The sequence below is a fragment of the Phoxinus phoxinus genome (genome assembly GCF_949152265.1).
Source record: "Phoxinus phoxinus genome assembly, chromosome: 1".
NCBI lineage: Eukaryota > Metazoa > Chordata > Actinopteri > Cypriniformes > Leuciscidae > Phoxinus > Phoxinus phoxinus.
The window spans coordinates 11362999-11375158 of NC_136876.1; the positions used below are offsets into that span (position 1 = coordinate 11362999).

Genomic DNA, 12160 nt, shown 5'->3' on the forward strand with positions numbered 1-12160 from the left:
TAAAAAAAGTTACACAGTGTAGCTTTAATAATAGCTGTTTTTAGAGCTGTTGGAACATTTCCTGTTTGCAGTGAAAGATTTATCAGTTTGATGATTTGGATGATTTAGATTTAAGGATAATATTCTTGACCTTCTGCTGTGTTGTAGACGAAAAATGTGACAGTTTTTGCGTGATCAGTACTGTAGGGGTGTCAGGAGTGGAACATGTGAGAGGAGAGAGAGCTGAGCGGATACAGTCTATTCTGGAAGTGAAAAAGTTCATAAATGTATTGCAATTTGAGTCGGTATGGCTGAAAAATGATGGAGTCTGTGGTATGAGAATGTGGTGAATTGTGGAGAACAATTTTTTGGAGTCACCTGCATTGTTGTTAATCAGCATGGAATAATGCTGTGACCTAGCCTTTGAGAGAGCACTAGCATAGGCCCTTCGATGCTCTCGGTAGGCCAATTTATGCACCATCAAGCCAGATTTTTTATAGGCGCGCTCCAGGACACGACCAGACTGCTTCATCTCTCGAAGTTCTCCTGTGAACCAGGGTGCGGACCTAGAGAAAGTGACAGTCCGGCTTTTAACTGGGGCATGACTGTCCGGAATGGAGCTAAAGCTGGTGTTGTAAAAATTCACAAGTTCATCCATTGACAAATCTGGGGAAGGGGAGAGAAGATGTAAATCCTGACTAAAAGAGATGAAGTCGATATTTTTAATATTTCGGAAAGTCATCTGACGTTTTGGTTTATGAAAAGAAAATGACAGTGGAATTTTGAATAATGTTGCCAGATGGTCAGAGACACCAACATCATACACCTCAAGGCCAGTAACTGTACGAGAGTCAGTAATCACTAAATCCAGTATATGGCCTTTAGTATGTGTTGGGACATCAACAAGCTGATGGAGATTAATACAGTCTAATGTGTATTTGAAGTCAGATGCCAGTCGGCAGATCTGGGAGTCCATATGTACATTAAAGTCACCAATAACTAAAATGTTGGAGTATATTGTATAAAGGGAAATAAGAAAACTGTGTATGTCAGAAATGAATGTTGAATGTGGTTTAGGCGGGCGATAAATAAGACCTATTGTTGCAGAAAACGGATGTTTACAATTAAAAACAAGACTTTCAAATGTGTCCATATTGGGAATGGCCACGGGAGATAGCACCAGATTGCTGCGATGTATTACATGAGTTTAAACACACCTGTTGAATTGCATCATCACTTCTCTGCTATTAGAGAAAAATGGTATTTTGCTATAGATGACAGACAGGTATATGAAGTATTCCCACAGGCCACAGTTATTTAGGTTATGAATCCTTCAGCTAAAAAGAGCCTCGGGCTGAACTAAAACAAGACCGGCCTCTCTGGAGAGATTCACACACGCTACACAAACACAGACCGTAAACACACACACACACACACACACACACACACACACGGGAAGATGCCACCTTCAGAACAATGTGAATTTAATTTTAAACAATAACATATTTAGATGTAAGTTTAGTTTAGCATGTGTGCTAATGTGTTTTATAGGAAATTATTAGAAATATTTGCTAATTTAGTAATTATTATAGCACAAAATGTCAAATATTAACGTTTTACAGAATGTATAAATTACTTCTGATATGATTCGTATTAATATACATGTTAAAAGTGTCATTAATGTAAAAATACTAAATCATCTATTCTATTTAAATTTTATTTTGACAATTTAGTTATATAAAATCAACACCAGCCATCAGTCCGAGTTAAATATTGTACAGTTGCTTTATTCATAATTTCACTTGACTAGTTGGTTATATTACAGTTTATTTGAGTTAAAATCTAAACAAAACCATCATCAATCCCTTGCATTCTGCACAAAATTCACAGTCATATCCAAAAAAAGAAAAAAAGAAAAGCAAACGGAGACGAACACACACACACACACGTCTGTAATCATCACACACTTTCACATTAGTAGGCATTCAGGTGTGAAGCGCTGGAAGCTCGCCCTCGTGTGGCCCGGATGAGGCGATCAGCTCTCCGACAACACTTTACTACACTTGTACCGCGGTAAACACGGTTAAAGCACTGCCCTCTAAAAAGCACATGATGACACAGACACAGTTAATGAAAGCAGGAGAGATGGTGAAGCGAAGACGGTCCAGGTTGCAGCAGTTGTCCGTGTTTGTAATCAGATGTAATGGTGTTTCCAGAGGGAGGTGGGCGGGGCTAGATGAGCGTGATTGACAGCTTCACTGTCCAATCAGCTTCTCCACAAAGGAATCCAGCTGGTCTTCGTCTTTGATGCCCACAAACTGGTCGATGACATCACCGCCCCGCATGGCGATCACCGTGGGAACGGCCGACACCTATACAGCACATCAGGAACAATCAGCATCCCATAATAATCGGAGGAATAATTCCCGTGTGCTGTTGAGATACATTTATTTTCCCTTTTTTTGTTTGACGTACGAGTCAAGAATCAGAAACATCTGACTGCCGTGGTTGATTTTCTGATTTAATGTTTATTTTAATTCAAGTTTTAGTAATTTTGGTTGTGTGGTTTGTCATTTGTCTGTTTTTATAAATTTTGTATTTGCGGATAAGTTTGAGTCAGTTGAACTTGAACTAGAGTTAAACTGCCTTGGCACTGGCTGAAATAAAATACTTACATTTTTTTTTATAAATAAAATATATATATATATATGCTGTTTATATGATATATGCAGTATATGCGATACAACTGCAATTCAACAGACTGTAGTCTTGGGAATATAATAGAATAAAATCTAGTGTGTGTGTGGTTAGTGTTGGAAATAAAATATAAAATAAAACAGTAAAAAAAATCTAGTGAGTGTAATGTTGGAAATAAAATAGAATACAATAAAACGGTAAAAAAATCTAATGAATGGAAATAAAATAAAAATAAATACAAAACCTAATGAGTGGAAATAAAATAAAACAGTGAAAAAATCTAATGAGTGGAAATAAAAAATAAAATAAAACGGTAAAAAAAATCTAATGAGTGGAAATAAAAAATAAAATAAAACGGTAAAAAAAATCTAATGAGTGGAAATAAAATAAACAGTAAAAAATCTATTAAGTGGAAATAAAATATAAAACAGTAAAAAAATGAAGGAGTGTGATGTTGGAAATAACATAAAAAACAGTAAAAAAAAATCAAATGAATGGAAATAAAATATAAAATAAAACGGTAAAAAAAATCTAATGAGTGGAAATAAAATAAACAGTAAAAAATCTAATGAGTGGAAATAAAATATAAAACAGTAAAAAAAATGAAGGAGTGTAATGTTGGAAATAACAAAAAACAGTAAAAAAAGAAAGAGTGGAAATAAAATAAAACAGTAAAAAATCTAATGAGTGTAAAAAAAATATAAAATAAAACAGTAAAAAAATCTAATGAGTGGAAATAAAATATAAAACAGTAAAAAAAATGAAGGAGTGTAATGTTGGAAATAACAAAAAACAGTAAAAAAAAGAAAGAGTGGAAATAAAATAAAACAGTAAAAAATCGAATGAGTGGAAATAAAACATAAAACAGTAAAAAATGAAGGAGTGCAATGTTGGAAATAACATTAAAAAAACAGTAAAAAAAATTAGTGGAAATAAAATAAACAGTAAAAAATCTAAGGAGTGAAATGTTGGAAACAGTAATATTAATACATTAAGAGTATACTTTTTTTCACTTTTATTTTTATTTTTAGCTTAAAAAATTTAGTCATTTGTTGTAAATTGTTTTGTGCTTTTGTCATTTATATTATTTTTTTATTCTTTTTTTTATTAAACAAGTAATACGTAATAAATAAAACAAGTGAAAAAACAACTAAATTCAGGTTAAACTTATTTCAGTTAGTCACCAAGGCAACATTTAGTTCAGTTTCAAGTTTTTCTAACGTATTTTTATTTTATTTTATCTCAGCTTTATCAAATGTGTGTTTACTGTGTGTTAATAGCCGCGTGTCGTACCCCGTACTCGATGGCGAGGTCTGTGTGTTCATCGATGTCCACTTTGGCCATGGTGACCCGGCCCTTCTGTTTGGCGATGGCCTTCTCCAGCCGAGGGCCGAGGATTTTACAGGGGCCGCACCACCTAAACACACACACACACCAGCAATCAGATTATCTGACGTTTTCTACCACACACACTTCATATTTACAACTCCGAGAACCATCATCAGAGTGAGGCACGCAGAAACTGACCTGAGATCAGCTGACATGATCTCTAGATGAACACAAACCTGTCAGTGAGGCGTCAAACACACACTATCAACACTGATCTGAACACACACACCATTTCTAGAAACCTTTAAGCCCTTTTAAAGAAAAGTTTTGATTTGATGTCATGTGGTGTAAACATCCAGTAAAAAATAGAAAGATATTTTCCGTACAGTTTGACGTGTGACGCATTAGTTTCAAAAGTTTCTCACAGTTTCCTACATTCTATACTACATTCTAAGTAGCCTATTATCTTTAAGTAATTATTTGTTTAATCTTAAATATCATAAATTATTATTTCATAATAAATATGATGTTTTTGGTGAGTCGCACCACATGACATTTTATAATCTGAACAAACCATAAAAAATTATATTTAATACATTACAGTGTCACTGTTTGTAAAAAAAATATGAATGTATTTTAGAAATAATACAGGACAACATTTTAGTATAGAAAAATTAAAAACAATTTAATAATAAAATCATTTGAAAAAATATTCTTCCACCACTAATATACTGTAGATCATTAGTCTAACTGCAGTTTGCTTTAATAGAAAACTTATTTTAAATTATATGAATTGGTAATAAGAAAAATATAAATAATTGTTTACTGACTGAAAATTCTGTTTAATAATAATAATAGTTCATTAAGTTATATTTGTAATATTAATTTTACTTATAATTTATATCTTTAAATAATATTAAATTATTGAATTACATTTTTTAAATATTTGTGCCTTCGTCACAATTCATGTTTGTCTTTCTTGAGATTTTTTTTTTACAAAATCAAACTTACTGTTTACCGACTGAAACTTCCATTTAATAATTATCTTTTTAAATAAGTAACTTTAATAATATTATATTATTATAATATTAATTATACCTTTTAAAAAAGTGATATTATTAATATTATTATTAATATTAACTATGGTCTACTGACTGAAACTTCTTTAATAATATTAATTTGATCTAATATTAATAACTTTAATCATAGTAATATAAATTAACATTTGCAGACTGAAACTAACAACTGATAATATTACTTTAATATTAATAACATTAATATTTAGTGATTTAGGTTAAATACGATTGTTATTTTTATTTCTTATGCATGATATTCTTATTTTTTATGCATATATTGTGATTATTTTAATTCGTTCTCTATGTAAAGCATTTTGAAATACCATTGTGTATAAAATGTGCAATATAAATAAACTTGCCTTGCCTAATATTAATTTAACAGCTGAAACCACCGTATAATAATAATATTCATTCAGCAGACTATATTTAGCAGAGACATCTATGAAAAACCCTTTCCAAAAGCAGCGTTAATATCAATCCTAACACTTATAATATCATCACAACTCCTCACAACTCCTCACAACTCCTCACAACTCTTAGACTCCTTTATGTCTGCAGTCCTCACACAACTCCTCCTCACACACAACTCCTCCTCACACACAACTCCTCCTCACACACAACTCCTCCTCACACACAACTCCTCCTCACACACAACTCCTCCTCACACACAACTCCTCCTCACACACAACTCCTCCTCACACACAACTCCTCCTCACACACAACTCCTCCTCACACACAACTCCTCCTCACACACAACTCCTCCTCACACACAACTCCTCCTCACACACAACTCCTCCTCACACACAACTCCTCCTCACACACAACTCCTCCTCACACACAACTCCTCCTCACACACAACTCCTCCTCACACACAACTCCTCCTCACACACAACTCCTCCTCACACACAACTCCTCCTCACACACAACTCCTCCTCACACACAACTCCTCCTCACACACAACTCCTCCTCACACACAACTCCTCCTCACACACAACTCCTCCTCACACACAACTCCTCCTCACACACAACTCCTCCTCACACACAACTCCTCCTCACACACAACTCCTCCTCACACACAACTCCTCCTCACACACAACTCCTCCTCACACACAACTCCTCCTCACACACAACTCCTCCTCACACACAACTCCTCCTCACACACAACTCCTCCTCACACACAACTCCTCCTCACACACAACTCCTCCTCACACACAACTCCTCCTCACACACAACTCCTCCTCACACACAACTCCTCCTCACACACAACTCCTCCTCACACACAACTCCTCCTCACACACAACTCCTCCTCACACACAACTCCTCCTCACACACAACTCCTCCTCACACACAACTCCTCCTCACACACAACTCCTCCTCACACACAACTCCTCCTCACACACAACTCCTCCTCACACACAACTCCTCCTCACACACAACTCCTCCTCACACACAACTCCTCCTCACACACAACTCCTCCTCACACACAACTCCTCCTCACACACAACTCCTCCTCACACACAACTCCTCCTCACACACAACTCCTCCTCACACACAACTCCTCCTCACACACAACTCCTCCTCACAACTCCTCACACACAACTCCTCACACTCCTCATAACTCCTCATAACTCCTCATAACTCCTCATAACTCCTCATAACTCAGACTCGTTTACGTCTGCAGTCCCTGAATCAGATGATCTCTCTGTGTGTAGCGTTAATATCAATCCCAACACTCATCATAACTCCTCATAACTCCTCATAACTCCTCATAACTCAGACTCATTTACGTCTGCAGTCCCTGAATCAGATGATCTCTCTGTGTGTAGCGTTAATATCAATCCCAACACTCATCATAACTCATCATAACTCATCATAACTCATCATAACTCAGACTCGTTTACGTCTGAAGTCCCTGAATCAGATGATCTCTCTGTGTGTAGCGTTAATATCAATCCCAACACTCCTCATAACTCATCATAACTCATCATAACTCATCATAACTCATCATAACTCATCATAACTCAGACTCGTTTACGTCTGCAGTCCCTGAATCAGACGATTTCTCTCTCCATCAGAGAGTGTGTGTGTGTGTGTGTGTGTGTGTGTGTGTGTGTGTGTGTGTGTACGTACTGTGCGTGGAAGTCTATGAGGACGGGCAGCTGGCTGTTGATGACCCTCTCGGTGAAGTCGTCGTGGTCCTGCACGCTGAACGACACACTCCTGCGGGAGGAGAGAAGCGGCAGAGACAGGAGCGAGCGGGAGAGGAGCGCAGGAGACGGGATCAGACACGAGGAGAACGGCGACACGCTGGCCGGCAGACGCTGGAGATCTCGCACAGACACTCCACACACTCTCCGCACCAGGAGCCTGAACGCCATCTGACAACACACACATAATCAATATCATACAACATATCATTGTTTACAATAACTGTTTTCTGTGTGGATATAGTTCATTCCTGTGATCAAAGCTGAATTTTCAGCATCACTACACCAGTCCTCAGTGTCACATTATAATATGATGATCTTCTGCTCAAGAAACATTTCTGATTATTATTAGTAGTAGTAGTATTGAAAACAGTTGTGCTGCTTCATATTTATTTTTATGGAAATTTTGATACCATTTAAACATTTGTGGTAAAATTTAAAAGAGAGAGAGAAATTAATACGTACTATTAACTATACTATTAAAGCTAGGGTAGGTAATCCTGTTCAGAAATTTTTTTTTTTATACTGGGTGAAATGGTCCTTCCATTCTGATAGTAGTCAATACATTATGTGTTCAGAAAAAGGAATGAAAAAAATCTGACCTCTGTAGCAGCTGTAGGACAGTAAAAACTCTGACCAATCACTGCCATTCAGTGCGAATGTAAAGAACCAATCAGATGCCTTCATGTCTTGTGCCCGAGCACTACTGCGTGCACAGCAGTGATGCGCGGGTCAATGTATAAACAACCCGCACCCGACCGACGTTTTCAACTAACCCGCCCGCAACTCGGACCGCAAAAAAAAAGAAAGAAAATATTGTACCCGACCCGCGTTTTTTAAAGTAGCTATAGTAAATGCTCATCGCGTCATGGGCCATAGACGGAGGAACTAGGGGTGCGCATTTTTCAGAACGCTGTATGATATAGCCTAGTGTTTTGTAATAAAGGCTTGATTTATTCATTTATTTCGTTTCATTTTCTTAGCAATTAAGATGCTGCATGTGTTTATCCAGTCTAATCGAAGTGTGCGTCTCTCCCCGGACTTTCCCAACAAAAATCCCGCCCCCTCTCAGCAAATACATAAAACTGACATTACTGAGCTATATGCGTTTAAAAGTAGCCTATTAAAATGGCACAATGGCATTGCTCAGTTCAACGCGTTGGGAAATCGGGCATTTTGTCCCGCGTCAGCTTTTATTCAAAAGTTAATAACGCTCAACATTCAAAAGGTAAATAAGGATTTCCCACTTTCATCTGCAGACTGAGCTCGTGCGTCATCCTCGCGCATTCAGACAATAAAGTGTAGACCTGTGTATTTCATAGAACATTGTGTCTAGTACTATATAAATTACAAAGGTAAACGACCCGACCGACCGCGACCCAAATATCATTACAAATATTTTTGGATGACTCGTAACCGCGGGTAACCGCAGGCACCCGCTCATTTTGGATCAACCCGCGCATCACTGGTAGGTACATGCAGCTGACTCCAAATGTGGATGCGCGTTCATGTTTGTGGGGGGGGCGTAGCTTTGGACGGAGCACTGACAGGAGGGGGCGGAGCTTAGAAGAGGTGCCACTTTCAAATCTGGCTAGCTCTCCAACATTACCGACCCTAGCTTTAATTGTATTAATCAAGGATGGATTATATTGATCAAAAGTGATAGTGATTACATTTATAATGTTACAAATACTTAAATTTAATTTAAAAAAATGTGTAAATGCAAATAAATGCGGGGTTTTTTAAATTTCTATTCATCAAAGAATCCTAAAAAAAGCATCACCATTTCTGCATAAATATTAAAGCACAATTGCTTCTGATAACAATAATCAGAAATGTTTCTTTATAATGATTTCTGAAGGATCATGTGACACTGAAGACTGGAGCAATGATGCTGAAAATTCAGCTTTGATCACAGGAATAAATTACATTTTAACATATATATTCACATAAAAAACAGCTATTTTAAATTGTAATAATACTTTACAATATTACTTGCTTTTTTTATCAAATAAATGCAGCCATGGAGAGCAGCAGAGACTTCTTTCAAAAACATAAAAAATATATTTCCAACCTTTTGACAGGTATTGTATATATATAGCCAACACATTTTAGAGTGTATGTTATATCATAGGCTAATATTTGTATAATATATTATAATTGCGCAACACACACACAGAGAGAGATATGGAGGCACTAAACACATTTTCCTTCATACATAATATAAATTTAGCGTGTTTTAGACAAATATAATGTAGAAATAAGAAGCAAGTTCATGTTATTCAATGTAAGATCATGTGATGTTAGCATTATGAATGACTGTCAGTTTCAGACACACTGTTGACAGTCGGACAGACACTGAGCCTCTATATATCCATCGCTCATTCTGTGCGTGTATATTTGCGTCTGTCTGTTGTCATGTTTTAACTGCGGTTGTGTAAATCTGTGTGGTTTTTAACCTCCATGTGACTTTGAGCTTCTGATCTGTTACGTCTGTGTGTGTTTAAAACAAACCTAGTGAGTTTATGAACGCGTATGTAACGCGCCAAATCGGATTATTTCAGCTTCAATGTTGTTTTACGTGTTTATGATAGTTATGAAACATAAAATAAACTCTTACCGTGAGCTCTACAGTCCTCTGGTCACACGGACCACTGACGCACTTCCGCTCACGTGGAGGAGTGAAGCGACACAGTGACACCCTGGGGCGCGGAGACGAACTGCAGCAACCACGACTAACTAACTACAGTATGATATAGGCCTAGTGTATGCTATTAACCTGCAACTCTAATCTAATGAGTGTAATGTTGATTTTTCGCATATTTTAAATTACCATTAAGCGGTTAACTTTATTTGACCATTACGTTTAAGATTTTAACTTGGTAGTCAATCAATCATGAATTCAAATAGTAGGCTACGGCCTATGCATTGTTACATTGACCGACGTTTCCAACGTGAGTGAAATGCCCGCGCTCAGCAAGGCAATGTGACTGTGTCCTGACATTACTAGCTGTTGGGTCGCAGGAGTTTATGCGAAGATATGTTACCATATCAGTTAATATCCAGCGTGTTTTCAAACCAGTGAAAATTGCAGGTTAGTAGCTAAATTCGTATTTTTATTTTTTATGATTAAACATTGTTGTCACCCTTGTCAAAAAAAATAATTTTCTCAATTAAATTTTCTATTGGATCTCATTGGATTCGTATAGGTAGGACCTTAATGGATTCTTAGAATTCTATTGGACATTCAGATTTATTTGCATGGGATTTCATTTCAGTGTGCCCTGTAGTATATTTTTTAATCTCTCTCTCTCTCTCTCTCTCTCTCTCTCTCTCTCTCTCTCTCTCTCTCTCTCTCTCTCTCTCTCTCTCTCTATGGGTGATTCTTAGACTACGGGCACTTTTATGTACTTTGGTCATATTTTAAAAAATACATATAATTTTGGACAAATTCCTCTTTCTTTGTCAAACTAACAATATTAAAAATATGACTTATCTGGTAACTATGAATATGCCTAAATTAAGCACTAGTAGAATAATTAAAATACATTCTAATATTTAATGTGAGACCACTATCAATATGACTTTTTATACAAAATATAGCTGTCGCACAGTATTGGTGTCATTTCCACCACAACACTGTAATGTCCCTTTAAAAAGTTTGTGTGAAAGATTGTTTTGGTGGTTTCTACGGAAATGTTCAGTGACATTAGAGCACATGTTGGACATGGAGGCAATTTAAATTTGCATCAAGAACATAAGAAGAAAAATCAAGATAAATATTGCTTGATCAGTTTATATTTTTATTCTACGTCATTTCCAAACATGCTGTACCTTCAAGGGTGTTTTTAAAAAGTTACACATTTTAAGTTAAATAAGAGTATTTTGCATACATGAAATGCTAAGTATTAATTCAAAGCTAACCAGTGAAGCTATCTTCCATTTTTTCACAAAAAAAAAACAGAAATGTAATTTCCACCACAGTCATTTCCATCACACTGCCCTCTGTGGTGGAAATGACAGCATGTGGTGGAAATTACATTTATGGTTACAAAGTACAATTGATTGATTATATTATACTGTATTACAATACTTTTTATATTTATATTATGATATTATATATATATATCCCCCTCCTCCTTGAACTGCCACCTTATAGTGGTGGAAGGGTTTGATTACCGGAATGATCCTAGGAGCTATGTTGTCCAGGGCTATATGCCCCTGGGAGGAGTTCGGTGAGGCCATGGAGAAGGACTACCGGTTGGCCTCAAAGAGATTCTGGCAAAGCGTCCGGCGCCTCAGGAGGGGGAAGCAGTGCCCTACTAACACTGTTTACAGTGGAGGTGGGCAGCTGTTAACCTCAACTGGGGATATCGTCGAACGGTGGATCCTCTTAGAGGATCTCCTCAATCCCACCGACATGTCATCAATTGAGGAAGCAGAGGCCGAGGGCTCGGAGGTGGACTCGTCCATCACCCAAGCTGAAGTCACAGAGGTAGTCAAGAAGCTACTCGTGGCAAGGCACCTGGGGTGGATGAGATCCGCCCTGAGTACCTCAAGTCTCTGGATGTTGTGGGGCTGTCTTGGCTGACACGCCTCTGCAACATCGCGTGGTGTTTGGGGACAGTACCTCTGGACTGGCAGACTAGGGTGGTGATCCCTCTTTTCAAGAAGGGGGACCGGAGGGTGTGTTCCAACTACAGGGGGAACAGTAAGGTTTTTCATCCCGGTCGTGAAACACTGGACCAGGTCTATACCCTCTCCAGGGTGCTGGAGGGTTCATGGGAATTTCCCAAACCAATCCACATTAGTCACATAAAAATCTGAAAATCAATCCGTGGCGGTCAGCGTTGATATTGTGGCGGGCCGCCA

General features: G+C 37.4%; 2 protein-coding genes across 2 annotated transcripts in view; one reads left to right on the forward strand and one right to left on the reverse strand.

The window, feature by feature from the left end:
- Positions 1 to 12160, forward strand: part of LOC307000842 (CCN family member 1) — a 249198-nt gene that overhangs the window by 93773 nt on the left and 143265 nt on the right. The window lies entirely within an intron of this gene.
- On the reverse strand, positions 1746 to 10029 carry txn2 (thioredoxin 2). Its single transcript, XM_079626110.1, has 4 exons — positions 9909 to 10029; positions 7212 to 7459; positions 3970 to 4093; positions 1746 to 2351 (listed from the first exon to the last, which is right to left on the reverse strand). The coding sequence occupies exons 2-4, from the start codon at positions 7457 to 7459 to the stop codon at positions 2235 to 2237; spliced, it is 489 nt and encodes a 162-aa protein (XP_079482236.1). The 5' UTR covers positions 9909 to 10029; the 3' UTR covers positions 1746 to 2234.